General features: G+C 41.8%; 1 protein-coding gene across 4 annotated transcripts in view; it reads right to left on the bottom strand.

The window, feature by feature from the left end:
* Nucleotides 1-15,690, bottom strand: part of NOSTRIN (nitric oxide synthase trafficking) — a 60,823-nt gene that overhangs the window by 13,029 nt on the left and 32,104 nt on the right. For all 4 annotated transcript variants that reach the window (XM_081095678.1, XM_081095677.1, XM_081095676.1 and 1 more), the window contains 4 exons: nucleotides 14,473-14,571; nucleotides 7,576-7,701; nucleotides 1,403-1,501; nucleotides 1,180-1,305 (listed from right to left, as the gene is read on the bottom strand). In XM_081095678.1, the coding sequence (XP_080951804.1) occupies nucleotides 1,180-1,305; nucleotides 1,403-1,501; nucleotides 7,576-7,701; nucleotides 14,473-14,571 (450 nt within the window). The remainder of the gene's footprint in view (nucleotides 1-1,179; nucleotides 1,306-1,402; nucleotides 1,502-7,575; nucleotides 7,702-14,472; nucleotides 14,572-15,690) is intronic.

Below are 15,690 nucleotides of genomic sequence, written 5' to 3' on the forward strand. Positions count from 1 at the left end.
TGTGCCCAGATCTAATTGCCTTTCTTTCTTCCCTCATCTCTTGTTCCCTGAGTGTGGATCCTGGGGTATTGACTTTGGCTACTCTTTTAATCCTATAGGAGGACATGGCCAGTGGGTTGGTCCTATCTATGTGCAGAGAAATATAAGTTTCCCAATATGGCCCTTGAAGTCTGAATGAAATCTAGCAGAGGCCCAGGGAAGAGTTGTCAGGGATTTAGAAGACAAAGAATTTACTCCAAGATAGCTAAGAAACAAGATGCCTGGGCTCTGACCAGGACACTGATCTGTTTTTAGCAAAGATGACATAGTAGAGTCATACAAATACCCTCAAAATTAGCCTCTGTGATTTGGTCCAAGCATTTCAAAGAAAAGGACCATGAAGAATGTTAGCGCTTCCCACCTCCTAGGATGCATGCCTTTGTGTAATCCCCGCAGCTTGAGCTTGGACTGCACTTACTGGCTTGCTTCTAACAGATAAAATATGATGAGATATCACTTCTGAGATTAGCTAATAAAAGACTATGCTTCTATCTTGAGTTTTCTGGCGTTGTCTCTCTTGGAACAAAATTCTGGGGGAAGCAGGCTGACATGTGTGCTGCCCTAAGGAGAGAACCACCTGGCAAGGAAATATTATCTCCTGCCAACAGTCAGCCAGAGGCCTGCTCCAGCCATGAGTAAGCTTAGAAGCGGTTCAGTGGAGCTTTGAGATGCCTGCAGTTCTGGCTGACACTTTGATTGCAGTCTTCTGAGGGACTCAGAGGCACCCAGCTAAGCCATACCTGGATTCCTGACCCACAGAAACTGTGAGATAATAAGTGCTTCCTTTAAGCCATTAAGTTTGGGAGTGATTTGTTATATAGCAATAACAACCAAGAAGAGACAGTGATTATTTACAGGTCATGAAACACGTGTGCCTGGCATTATTCTCATAGAAGACCAAGTATGAAGATTCAGTAGAAAACCCTTGACTTTCTTCCCTTCCAGACATGTTTCCTTTGCCTATTTATAAACCACACTGTTTTTAATTTATCTGAACCATGAAAAAAAAATCAATATTTTCCATTAAAAAAACACAAGATATTTCCTTTACAATTGTTCTCAAATTTTTTTTTTTTAAGGAATCCCTCAGTGCCTGAATAAGGTTCCCCATTAATGGAACTTCCTTCCATCCATACTTACAAAGTAATCGGTTAATAGGAACTCAGATTTATTTTCTGTAGATGAAATCTCAGTTTCTTCCATGAGAGCCTGGATATCCTTTTCAACATCGATCTTGCTGATGGCCCCGTGAATGTGCATGTGGCACTGCAAAGCCAAGGGAAGCAGAAGAAGGTTGCTGAAGACATGTTTCCTGCTAGTTCTTACCATGCATCCCAGAAATGGAGACATCTTTACTACTCACTGTGGTCAGGGTTTGGCCAAAAACAGAAATATGTTGGGTGTACTGATTCAAGTTATTACATAAAAGTTTAATTCTTTCCTTTTCCAGCTCCAGGATGTTCTGAAAAGAATGGAAAATGAGGTAAGATCAGCCAGTTGGCATGGAAAACTGAAATCACCCATCTGAGCAAATTGTCCTGTTTGTGCCTCTTGATTATGTCATATCCAAACTGTGGTGGAGAGATTTTCAGGACAGGAATGTGATTTGGCATCTCTCCTATTTATCTTCCATTAGAATTTATTTAAATTGCCTGCTTTCCCCAGGATTTTTCAGCCCAAAGGCATAGAGGTGGATGCAGTGGGTTATCTGACATTCACAAAGAAAGGGTAGAAAAGAATCATTTGAAAAGCATTTGTGCCCTAACTGGTTTGGCTCAGTGGATAGAGCGTTGGCCTGTGGACTCAAGGGTTCCAGGTTCGATTCTAGTCAAGGGCATGTACCTTGCTTGAGGGCACATACCCAGTAGGGAGTGTGCAAGAAGCAGCTGATCGATGTTTCTAACTCTCTATCCCTCTCCCTTCTTCTCTGTAAAAAATTCAGTAAAATATATTTAAAAATAAATAAAATATATATACCTTTAAAAAAAAAGAAAAGTATTTATGAGTCCCAGAGAAAGAGAATGAAGCCCAGTAAAACCCATGTCTATATCTCCAAAATGCAGTAAGAAACTAGATATTTCTAGAATTGTTTACAGTCATAGACGGCATTCTGCTAGTCTCTGCAGGGGCAAAGATGAGGCACAAATTCTCTGCTTCAGGAAACTATTTGATGAGCAGAACCCCAAAGTCTGATCAATTCATAATTCTGGCCTAAAATTAAGCCTGGGGGGTCAGAGACCACTGTTTAAAGGTGGGAACATACGCTCCCCATTTTGAGTGAAATGACAAGAATTCCACTCTGGGAGTTTCATACCTTTTAGCTGGAAGGGTAAGTAAGAAAGCGAGGAGGAAACTAAGATGGCGGCATAGGTTAACGCCGGAGTTTGCTGCCTCGAACAACCACTTCAAAAATACAACTAAAAGACGGAACGAACATCATCCAGAACCACAGGAAGGCTGGCTGAGTGGAAGTTCTACAACTAGGAGGAAAGAGAATAGCATACCGAGACTCAGAGGCGCAGTGCTGACGTGAAATACTAAGGTGCGGAGTGCATGCAGAGTGGGCTGGCGGCTGAGGGTGCGGTTGTTGTTTTCAATCAGGAGGGAGTTTCAGACTCTGAGCTCCAGATCTGGGCGAGTCTCTAGGGACCCAGACTCATACGGGAGAAGTGGGACTGTCTGGCTTCGGTTGGAACTTGAAGGCAGCTTTCTCTCTGAGGTTTGCAGCGGTTGCTGCGATTCTGAGAGGCAGAGCCCCTGGGGACAGGACTGAGAGCAGCCATAACTGCTCCCTCCACCCACCCTAAAGATCCCGTGCGACCTGCCCCACCCAAGCCCTGCACAGAGCCATTTGCCAGATAGCCTCAGGCAAAGGCTAGATTAGCACCGCCCTAGAGATCCAGCACAGAAGTTCTCCCACTACAGAAACAGCTGACTCTCATAGCCAGTTAGCCTGGAGGTCAAATCACCCCCAGTATTGCCGACAACAATCAAGGCTTAACTACAGCAAGACTGCGCACAAAGACCACAAGGGGGTGCACCAAGAAAGCATAAAAAATGCGGAGACAAAGAAACATGACAGAAATGGAGGATATCGAGCTAAAAACCGCACTTTTAAGGTCTTTCAATAATTTTCTAGAAACTGCCGATAAACTTAATGAGATCTACAAGAAATCTAATGAGACCCTCGATGTTGTGATAAAGAACCAACTAGAAATTAAGCATACACTGACTGAAATAAAGAATATTATACAGACTCCCAACAGCAGACCAGAGGAGCACAAGAATCAAGTCAAAGATTTGAAATGCAAAGAAGCAAAAAACACCCAACCAGAAAAGAAAAATGAAAAAAGAATCCAAAAATACGAAGATAGTGTAAGGAGCCTCTGGGACAGCTTCAAGCGTACCAACATCAGAATTATAGGGGTGCCAGAAGATGAGAGAGAGCAAGATATTGAAAACCTATTTGAAGAAATAATGACAGAAAACTTCCCCCACCTGGTGAAAGAAATAGACTTACAGGTCCAGGAAGCGCAGAGAACCCCAAACAAAAGGAATCCAAAGAGGACCACACCAAGACACATCATAATTAAAATGCCAAGAGCAAAAGACAAAGAGAGAATCTTAAAAGCAGCAAGAGAAAGAAACTCAGTTACCTACAAGGGAATACCCATACAACTGTCAGCTGATTTCTTAACAGAAACTTTGCAGGCCAGAAGGGAGTGGCAAGAGATATTCAAAGTGATGAATACCAAGAACCTACAACCAAGATTACTTTATCCAGCAAAGCTATCATTCAGAACTGAAGGTCAGATAAAGAGCTTCACAGATAAGGAAAAGCTAAAGGAGTTCATCACCACCAAACCAGTATTATATGAAATGCTGAAAGGTATTCTTTAAGAAGAGGAAGAAGAAGAAAAAGGTAAAGATACAAATTATGAACAACAAACATGCATCTATCAACAAGTGAATCTAAGAATCAAGTGAATAAATAATCTGATGTACAGAATAAACTGGTGATTATAGTAGAATCAGGGACATAAAAAGGGAATGGACTGACTATTCTTCGGGGGGAAAGGGGTGTGGGAGATGCGGGAAGAGACTGGACAAAAATCGTGCACCTATGGATAAGGACAGTGGGTGGGGAGTGAGGGCTGAGGGTGGGGCAGAAACTGGGAGGAGGGGAGTTATGGGGGGAAAAAAGAGGAACAAATGTAATAATCTGAACAATAAAGATTTAATTAAAAAAAAAAAAAAGAAAGAAAGCGAGGGAGGTCACTTACCTTGTTAGCCCTTAACACTTTAGAAAAGTTAGCTATTGGATTCTTGCCACTCACTGCTAGCTGAGTTGCTGACTGATTGTTTTGAGGGAGTTCAAAGAAGTTCAGCAGCTAGGCATTGTGGGAGAAATCTGGGTCAGGTGGAGTATACAGGGGATTCCCCAGCCTGTGGGGGCAGATTTGTATGTACCTAGAGGACTTCGGCTTTGATGGGGGTGGCCGGTGTCTAAGCTAACATGCTCCTCATCCTGTTTTTGTAAGGACAAGACCTGGGCATTCCTCCTTCATCCAGAGGATTGGTTTCTCCTGTAACTGCCACCCAGCAATAGACTTTTATGAAGAAGGTTTTGGGCAAATTGGTGGGTAACATTACCATAGGAAGCAAGAAGGATGGACTGCATCTCAAGGTCTCTGATAGGGTGGGGGTGGGGAAATTACAAAGCTTATTGGCTTCTCCCATGCTGACCCTGTGGCACACCTGCAGGGCCCACTGTCCTGATCCAGCATGCTGTTTCTTTATACTCCTGAGCAGACTGCATTCACATTCTGTTATTATTTCATGTATAGTATATAGTCATTTAAAAAAATTTTAAATTTACTTGTTTTCCAATTATGAAAAATTTACATGACATAAAATTTACCATTGTAACCATTTTTAAATGTGTAGTGCAGTGTCATTAAGTACATTCACATTGTTGGACAATGATCACCCTCATCTATCTCCAGAACATTTTTCATCTTGCATCGCTGAAACTGTGTACTCATTAAGCCATAACTCCTGATTCTCCCATCTTCAGCCTCTCTGGCAACCACCATTCTAGTTTCTGTCTTCTATGAATTTTACTACTCTAGTTAGCTCATATAAGAGGAATCATACAGTATTTGTCCCTTTTTGTCTGGCTTATTTCATTTAGCAAAAAGTCTTATCCTGTGGCAAAAAGTCATATCAAACAGGTGACCTCTTGGCGCATGAATTGACACTCAACCAACCCAGCCACAGTGGCCAGGCTAATTCACACTCTTTATTCATTTTTTTCAGTTCCTACTTCTGTCCTGGCCTTCCTTCCTGTTAAAGGCTGAATAATATTCCTTTGCGCTCAGGCAATAACTATGAACATCTTTGTCAATCGCATGCAAATTTTTATCCTGTGCCAAGTGTCCTGACATTTGAATCAGAAAGTCTGGAGCTCTGCTCCCCGTGGCCACCTACCTTCTTTGTGGAGTTAGAACCTGTACAATTTTTGTAAGTCAATGGACACCAAATATTTGTCTTTGCTTCTGGTGTTGGTCCCCGGAGTCTTTCTCCAAAATTGCAGGCACCAGCCATTTGAATGTGGCCAGGTGCTCTTGCTCTCCCAGATACAGGATTAAAGACCGTGAAGAGCAGCCTACCGAACATATTGTTTCTTCAAAGGGCAGAAACCATATGCCTCCTAACAAATACACAACACAAATTCTGCTCAGTGGTTTGGACCTGAAGTGGGACAACTTCAAAAGCAAGAGACTTTACAGGACAGAAAAGGACATAGAAAGCAGCTGTTCTACCTTAGCACCATGATGAGCAAAGGACAGGAAAGAAAAGAAAAGCCAGGATTAGGAACACATTGCATCACCAGTGGGCAGCTGTTTCTTTACTTTGGCAAGGGCTGAACCACTAGCATCAGTTTGAGACTAGAATAACCAGTGTCTCTTGATGGAGATGGTAATGTTTAACAGATTTTAATTACATCTCAGGGAAATCATTAAAATGATCTATGTTCGCTCATGAAAAGAGGCTGAGATTAATTCCACTGTGCAAAGGGAAAGTCCATATCTCACGTAATGAATTATTGCTTTCCATTATATTGTGTATGTGGTTTTTTTAAAATAAAATAGGCAGTAGAAAAGCAAGATACTCAAGAAGGACCTAAAATGGTCCTCTAGTGCGATGTAGCACTTACGAAGAAAGTGCTGTCAGAGTTACCAAGAAACAGCAGATTTAGAACCTGTCTGAGGCCAAGACATCATAGTAATTCACACTCTTTTAAAAAAAAATGTTCTTATTGAATTTAGAGAGAGAGGGGGAGAGGGAAAGATAGAAACATTCATCGGCTGCCTCCTCCTCACTCCGTACTGGGGATTGAGCCCAAAAGCCAGACATGTGCCTGACAGGGAATCGAAAAGCTGACCTCTTTGGCCAGGATTCCAGTCCTAAGTTCTCAATGGACACAGAATGCTCAGCTGATTTCGAAAAGTGCTGCCAAAGGAAAATGTAAATTCAGGATTGACACTCAATGTAAATGCATGGATTGACACTCAACCAACCCAGCCACAATGGCCAGGCTAATTCACACTCTATTCAGTTCCTACTGCTGTCCTGGCCTTCTAGTTTACATTACCTGAGGAGCTTGCCTTCAACAAACTGATGAAAGAAATATGCTCTTTATAAAGCAGGAACTCTCAAACTTTAGTATGCTAGCAATCACCTAGACCCTGTCCTAAAGTTATTCGGAAGTTCTGTGACCCACCTGGTCTAGGGAGGTGCTCAGGAATCTGAATCATAACAAGCACCCTAGGTATTTAGTTCTAAATTATCATATCATCACTTTAAAATGTTTACTAAATGTACTGTAACTGAAAAATACATTTTTTAAAAAAGAAAAAATATAATAAAGTAAATAAAATTTTTGCCAAATGGGTAAGCATCATTTCATATGTTAACTAGTAATTTGATTTTCCCTTCTATGATTTGCATGTTCATACCTTTTGAATTTTATTGGATGACTGAATTCTTCCTTTGTATATCTTCTTTGCTGCTAAATTGCACACATCCCCATAAAGTATTGAAATGGTACTTTATTCATTGCTATAGATATCCAGTGTCCAACACAATGTCTGACATGCAAAGAAATTCTCAAGTGTATACTGTATGAATCAGCTTCCAGGCCTAAAACTCATTTCTGAATACCTAATCATTTAGCCTGAATTTACATTTTCCTTTGGCAGCACTTTTCGAAATCGGCTGAGCATTACTGTGTCCATTGAGAACTTAGGACTGGAATCCTGGCCAATGATACTCAATAAATATTCACTGGTTATTTTATCCATGGAGGAATTACAACAATGAGAAGTAATGTCATTTGTGTAAAGTCACAATAGGACTGATGGCCACAGCTAAGGGCAGAGATCACCAGGTTATATAACTACAGATCCGATCTCCATTTTCAAGGCCACACAAAGCTCCATGGAAGAAGAAAAAAGAGAATGCATAACTTACTTGGTAGCAGTTTTCTAGCGTGTTTTCCCATTTCAGTCTGGTAGAACAGCCGGCCATGTTTTTTTGGTAATAATTTTCATCTTCTTTTGTCAATTTCTCAGTCGATTTTTTCAATTTATTGAGGAGCTAAAGTAAAACATCAGAGTCACATATTCGAGAACACATTTATGAAAGCCCATTGTAATTCCATATAATGTCATTTATACCAATGATATATTTCTCACCTCCCAGCTAAATTCATAAAGAGTAGCTATAGACAACAAAATCAAAGATCTTTCAGAAAAAAATGGATGTCAGAGCTGAAAGGAAACCAAAAGACCTTTCAGTGCAATTCTTTCAATTTTTCATATGATGGAATCGAGGTCCTTAAATATGATGTGATGTGCCCACATTCATCAAATCAGGAACCTCCAACTCAAGACTGTAATCTACTAACAATTTCTGTGGTCTTATTTGGTAAATCCTGTCATCCCTGGCATTTCTTACCAGGAGAGGTAGGGAAATGTGCGGTCATATAACTTAGAACTAGGAAGAGGCCTGGCTATCATCCAGTAAGGTCCAATAACCTTACTTTACTTTCACTCTATAAACTCTGCAGCGTAACTTCAAAATTAAATTTCAGGATTAGAGTCCTGCAGGTGAATTACTTAACCTTCATGAGCCAGTTTTCTTATCTGTGTGATAGGGATAGTGATACTCCTGTTTCACTGGGTTGCTTTGAAGATTCAAGCAGGTGATGTGGGTAAGGCAGGTGGCACACTGCCTGAGACCTGGGTTAGCACTCATAGTGAGCATTACTATTACTAGTGAAGGGTCTGAGCGAGACACATGTCAATGTTCATGGCAAGTTGCGGACAGCTTGACAGATGCCTTCCTTGCATCCTACTCCCCAGTGATCTGCTCCTTCCCAAAGAGCCCCCTCTTGCCAGTCACCGAAATTGACCATTCTGGTTGTGAAATCTTCTGGAAAATCAAACTAATACAAAACTCTCTGGACCAGAGTGGCTGAAATCGATTCTCAAAATGCTCAGACAAGTAATTTAAAGTCTCTGAGAAAGGAAAAAGTTGTACTACATGAATGATTCTCAAACTTTAATATGCCTAGGAATCACGTAAGGTGCTTGTAAAACTTCAGATTTTTGGGGTCCCACAGTAGTCATACTGGCTCAGTACTTCTGTAGTGGGATCAGGAAATCTGAATTTTCACTACCTCCTCAGTTAATTTTGATGCAAATGGTCCTTAAACCAGAGTTTAAGGAGCACTCAGGATCCCTCTGACTTATACAGTTAGGAGTTTCAAGGACAGAGACAAAGGCTTTTAAGAATGACCCTTTTTATGTTTAAGGACACTTTGACTAATGTTTCAGTAATAAAGAACATTCATCCAATATTCTGAATATTAACACCACTCACTTTATTATTCCAATTGATATACTAGCCATTCAACTGTCCCTGGGCTCTGATGTATGACTTACACAGGACACACTGGGTTTTGTATATCAAGTGTAATGGATCACATTTACCTATAGAAACATGAACTTGTGAATTTTAATCTGATAACAATTTAGTGAAAGGGCTGAAAGTGCGCCATGACTATACTTTGTTAAATTATGTCCTTAGATTCTTACCGAGAATACTCAGACCTCCAGCAATGAGAGCAAAGTTACTTTTGAAATGACCCCTCACATTCATCAGCCTACACTATATAGCTATTGACTAGAAGTTTCTGCTTAGCAAATTTATAGCAAATAACCCCAAATCAATAGAAAAGAAGAATGTCAACTCTTACATTCTTATTTCAGGAACTTTACAAACAAATTTTATTTACGGAACTTTTCAGAAAACTTCACTAAAATTTATCAAAGATTGCATACTTTTTTTCTTCTTTTCTTTCTCCTGGAACAAATATTTCATACACTCATCAAACACTTACTGGGTGCCACAGCGTGTCAGGTACTAGGCTCTGAAAGTAGAAAATGGAACTAGACAGGCTCCTTCTTTAGCCAGGACCCACATTACTACCCTGTGGGATAGAGCCCAGGATGATATAAGTATTTACTTATATAAGCTAAACTAGCCTTGGAATTACAATGACATATAAGCTGAGACTTGGCCCATAGTGGGCGCTCACAGAAATAATCCTTGTGTGAAAAAATGTAAAATAAAGTAGGAATTGGTGAGCATGGCATGATACCAAAACAAAAATTTGTGTGTGTGTGAGAGAGAGGTTAAAGCACAGTTTGAGAGGGAGAATAACAAAAGATGATGCTGAGAACCAGGCAAAGGTCAGGGAAGCTCTTAAGAACCACATAAAGGAGTTGGTATTTTATTCTGAGGTCTCTGGAAAGACTCTGAAGGCTTTTAAAAGGAGAATAATATGCTCAGATTTGAGTTTCAGAAAAGTCAGTTTGACTTGTGTATGGGAACTAGATAGAAAAAGGCAACACTGAAAGTCCAGAGACCAACTTGTCAGTTACATAACCTAAGAAATGATCATGACAGCCTGGGACAGAGTAGTGGCAGTGGGGACAAATACAAGTAGATAAATTTAAAAAGTATTTGGTCTAGGAGTTAGAATTGGGAGGATATGGAGAATGATGATATTCCAAGGTCTAGGAAACACAAGAATAAATATTTTTATCAGAGGGAAGTGATGGTTCCAATTTTGGATGTTGGATTTGATATACCAGAATGCAGTTTAGAGACTGGTTTGGGCTGAAAATATAAGTGTGGGTATTGTCAGCATAGAAATGCTAGTTGAAGCCATGAGAGTATATTTAATGAATACCAGTTACTTCTTGAGTACCTGATATTGAGAATATTGGGTTGGACACCAAAGATACCATGCAGAATAAGACAGAATGAGGCCCCAGAGAGAAACCATGAGGAGCAGCAGTACATAAAAGCCAGGCAGAAGAAGGGAAGTCGGTAAAGAAGGTTAAGAAAATATTGCCAGATAAGAAAACCAAAAGAGTGAGAGGTTGCTGAAGTTAAAAGAAGAGACTGTTTCTGGATTGCGGAAGTCATCAATGCTTAATGCTTCCAAGTTAGCATAAGGTAAGAACTGGGAATGCCCATTGGCTTTAGCAACAAGGATGACATTGTTTTCGGCAAAAGCACTTTCAGTAAAACGGTGAGGAAAGCCGACTGGGTGGTTTGAGGAAGTGAAGGCACAGCACAGACAACTCTTTCAATAAATCCTACTGTAAAAAGGAGAGATAATATCTGGAGAGGAATAGGGTCATGGAAAGGTGTCTCCCTGACTCTCCCAAGATGGGGGGAGTTGAGAAGGCTGATGGGAAGGAATTGTTGGAGAGGGGCATCTCCAAGATACAGGGGAGAAGGGAATAATCAAGAGACGTGTCTCAGAGAGGGGATGGGATGGGAAACAGAGCATGTGGAGAATCGGCCTGTCTCATTGCACACGTGACTTCAGCAGGCAGGTGGCTGTGCTGATTTCTATTTACTCCATGAGGTAGGAGGCAAGATAGTCTGCTGAGAGTGGGTGGTGAGGAAGGAGGTGCAAGGAGAATAGAGATTTAGATCAGCTTCTGGTGAGAACAAGGACTGCTGAGCAGGGGAACAGGAAGAATTGCTGAGCGGCATGGAGCAGCTCAGCTCAGGCTGGCAATCACAGGCACTTTGGCGTGAGATGAGAAAATAAATGCTGCCTTAGCTGTTTAGCTTCAGGACTAAAAAAATAAGCTAACAGATAAAGTGATGAAGACGGTGGGGGTCTGTGAGGTAATGACAACCAAAGTTTAGGGTCACAGGACTAGCTGAAGGAGGGCAAGAGAGGACTGTAGTTTTCAGTCTCCCAAGGAAGCTTCTAATGAGAGAAGGAAGAGGAAATTCACCACTTAGCTGCCCGCATTTTTATTGTTTTACTAGAGGCCCAGTGCACGAATTCATGCACCAGTGGGGTCCCTCGGCCTGGCCTGTGGGGTTGGGTGAAACTGGTTCTCTGCCATCCCCCGAGGGGTCCCAGATTGAGAGAGGGTGCAGGCCAGGCTGAGGGACCCCACCTGTGCATGATTGGGGCCAGGGAGGGACAGAGGAGGTTGGCCAATCAGGGAGGGAATGCAGGAGAGCTCCAGGTTGTGTCCAGCCCATCTCGCTCAGTCCCAATTGGCCAGACCCCAGCAGTAAGCTAACCAACCAGTTGGAGCATCTGCCCCCTGGTGCTCAGTGCACATCATAGTGACTGGTCGACTGGTTGACTGTCTGCTCCCTGGTGGCCAGTCACAGCAAATGGTTGAGTGGCCTTAGCATATCATTAGCATATTATGCTTTGATTGATTGAACAGACGACTGGACACTTAGCATATTAGTCTTTTATTATATAGGACCAGAGGCCCAATGCACAAAATTCGTGCAAGGGCCTTGGACCTGGTCCCTGCCCACTGAGGGGGGCCTCTGCCACCTCTGTCTAGGCCCCCGCCCACTGCGGCTTTGTCCAGAAGGAAGGACATCCAGAAGGATGTCCGTTCTAATTAACATATTACACTTTTATTATTATAGATTGCTTGACATCAATAAAGAACAGCTTTTAGTCATAACTGGTTTGGCTCAGTGGATAGAGCATCGGCCTGTGGACTCAAGGGTCCCGGGTTCAATTCCAATCAAGGGCATGTACCTGGGTTGCAGGCACATCCCCAGTAGGGGGTGTGCAGGAGGCAGCTGATTGGTGTTTCTCTCTCATTGATGTTTCTGATTCTCTATCTCTCTCCCTTCCTCTCTGTAAAAAATCAATAAAATATATTAAAGAGAAAGGAAGAAAGAAAGAAAGAAAGAAAGAAAGAAAGAAAGAAAGAAAGAAAGAAAAGAAGGAAGGAAGAAAGAACAGCTTCTAGCCTGGCTGCAGTGGCTCAGTGATTGAGCCTTGACCTATGAACCAGTGGGTCAGGGTTCGATTCCTGGTCAGAACACATGCCCAGGTTGCAGGCTTGATTCCCCAGTGGGCAGCATGCAGGAGGCAGCCAATCAATGATTCTCTCTCATCATTGATGTTTCTATCTCTCTTGCCCTCTCTGAAATCAATACAAATATATTTTTTTAAAAAGAAAAAGAAAAAAAAATCATCTTCTACTGTAGGTTTCAAATGCCCACATTTGATCCTGGTGCCTAGCACTGAAACATACTGTGGTTTCCCCTCCTTGGAAGCTGTCTCATTTTTCAATACTTCTGATTATTTCAAACTGTGAAGATTGATGTGTGAAGAAAGAACCTTGTAATATCTTGCTAATAATGAATTTAAGTTATTCAACTAATAGTTTCTTCAGGTAAAATAATAGCAAAACTTCCAACGACAATTTTCTTTTAAGGATGTTTTGGGTTGTAGTGGTGCTGCCTGCATTGACTTAGGGGCACTCCATCTTTTGGAGAAGATGCTGATGATTTCAAAGCCTTCCAACCTCAGCACGTACCACAGAAGTGTGCAAGATAATCTATTTTGGGCTTGTGTTCATTTTTGCCTAAAGCTTACTCTTATCTAAAATCTGAATTGACATTGATGTCAACACATGGACAGCTGTGGATTCTGAAGTGTCCTAGAGGCTGAGGGGGAATTTTAGAACATGAAAAGATGTCAACATCCTGGGACATGTGGTCATTGACAGGTGTCTGTGCCATGTGGATTTATAGACTTACTATCTAGCTTTAATTAGGGTAATATACACAAAATTCACAAATCTCTTAAAAAGATTTCTGCCAAGAAGCTGCAGTTTGGTGCTAATATGAACAATAGCAGCATCATGGAGCCACAGGAACCGATGCTCTCTCCTGCTCCTGGTAATGAGTGCGTCCTCTCCCACATGAAAAGGCGGAAACTGGGATGGGCTACTGGGATCTGACAAGGAGGTGGCCAAAACATTTAAAACAATCAAGAGGACTATCAGAAACATGAGTTTATATTTACTATGGTTAAATCTGAACCTTTCCCCTGGTGTGTAATTTATGCCGGAGCTGTCACTTAGTGATTATGTAAATATAGGATTAGCTAATCATTTAAAATATTATTTCATCTTTACCTCATCCTTCAAACATTTCTACTTTTTTTTTTTATAATGTTCATAACATATCAGTATCCTATCTAATAAAGAGGGAATATGCTAATTGACCCTCACACCATTGCAAAGATGGCAGCACCCAAAGCCAATAAGGAGGGAATATGCTAATTGACTGCCACGCCCTCAAAGATGGCAGCGCCCACAGCTACAAGATGGTGGCAACCAGTCCCTTCAGCCCCACCAGCGTGCCTGCCTCTGGAGTCCCCTAGTCACCTCAGGCCCCCAGCACTGAGGGCCAGCCCAAGGTGCAGGCAAACCTTGGATGGCAGCTGCCCAGCTGCCCAGGGCCGCCTGAGGCGCAGGTAACCAGGGCCAGCTGAGGCTTGTGCTGCCAGCAGTGGCAGCAGCAGAGGTGTGATGGGGGCATCACCTTCCCCTGATTGCTGGGTCACCTCCCGCCCCTGAGGGCTCCCGGACTGTGAGAGGGAGCAGGTTGGGCTGAGGGACATGAATTTTCATGCACCAAGCCTCTAGTAATTTATAAAGTACTATTATTACAGATGACATAGATAAAGTACACTATACAATAAATATGAATATGTATATATATTTTTTACTTATTTGGAGTATGAGCTGAGAGATATTTAATAATAGCGTTCCTTATTGAAAAATGTGGACACCACTGGTCTAATTTGTCATCTGTCAATACCTTTTACAAATATATGTGGACCAGGAATGATTTAGGATCCCTTCTGATACTCTGCCACACTACGCTCTGCAGAGACCCCGCACAGAGGGGGAATTAGCCCGTGCTCTTGTATTCATAGCTAAGGGCCAGGAGCCCATCTGTCACCAAACCTCATGCATCCAGTTGGCCACGACACCTTACCTTCTGCTTCTCCTTGTCAGTCATGGTTTGCTTGGAGCTCTCTATAAGATGAAAAAGTGCTTCATGCTTCTTGGTACTCTCCATTAATTTCTTTTTGGCCTAGAGAAGGGAAAAAAAAACATATAGTAAAGTAGGAAAAAAAGGAGCAAAAACGGGTATCAAGAGAAAAAATATTCTGTTCTGAAACAAGACAATGTTTATGTGCTAGCTTGAATGATTGTGTATATTTTAGTTCTTTATTTCTGCCCTCACCTCAAAATCTGCCTAAAATATTGCAATGGCTAATGTTTTACCCTGAGAACCACTGTATATATTTTCATTACAGTGGGTATACTCAAGAGGGTTATATATTTTGCTAGATCACCAAAGGCCTGCAAGCCTCCAAAATGTTATTCTAGCTAACATGAAGGAAAGGAGGGCTCTACCACAAAGAAAGAGTAACACGACAGACATAGAAGACTGCCTGCGTCATTCTTTTAAATCAGCCTGGGCCACAATTGAGGTTGCTTTAAGATGCTTTCTTAAAACTTAAAGCATAGGGGGAATCGTGCCACCTGATGACCAGGCTTGAGAGCTGGGCATTTGCCTGGCATCTTGTGACATGACCTGCATTTGTGGGAAGAGGGTGGGGGTGGGGAGCGATGGGAAGAAAGAAACATTCAAAGCCCCCCTATCCTGTTGATGCCTCAACCTCACAGTAGGTCATGATCCAGGTGATCGTTTTCTATTCCAACAGTTTCAATTTGGCAGGAGGTGATGCTGCAGAGATGAACTAAACAGAATTCAGTTTGAATTGGATTCAGACTGTTTTAGAAACTGGGTTGACTGAAAGACTGTGTAATTTTCTCCACCTCAAGATTGCAAGAACCGCAAAACCAGATAATGAAGGGAAAGGCTCAGGTCTCTCCTTCCTTAGGGATCAGAGGCAAAGGCTTCTGAAAGTCTCTAAATCTATGAAGTCTCCACAAACGGGAATTCAAGGAGCAAAAAACTCCTAGACCTTCTTCCTCTGCCTTCAGTCGGTCACATGTCCACAGATAAATGAGAGTGTGAGGCAAGAGCTCTGGCCTTTTAAGGCTTTTCATCTGTGTCCCCAGAACAGACTGCACTTCATTACTGACATGCTGAATCCCTTGAATTGTAACTGGGAGACAATTACTACAGCTCAAGAATTTTAATGTTCTCTAATTTCTCTGTCACTCTTCATAAAAAAATAAA

The sequence above is a fragment of the Myotis nattereri genome (genome assembly GCF_964212035.1).
Source record: "Myotis nattereri genome assembly, chromosome: 7".
NCBI lineage: Eukaryota > Metazoa > Chordata > Mammalia > Chiroptera > Vespertilionidae > Myotis > Myotis nattereri.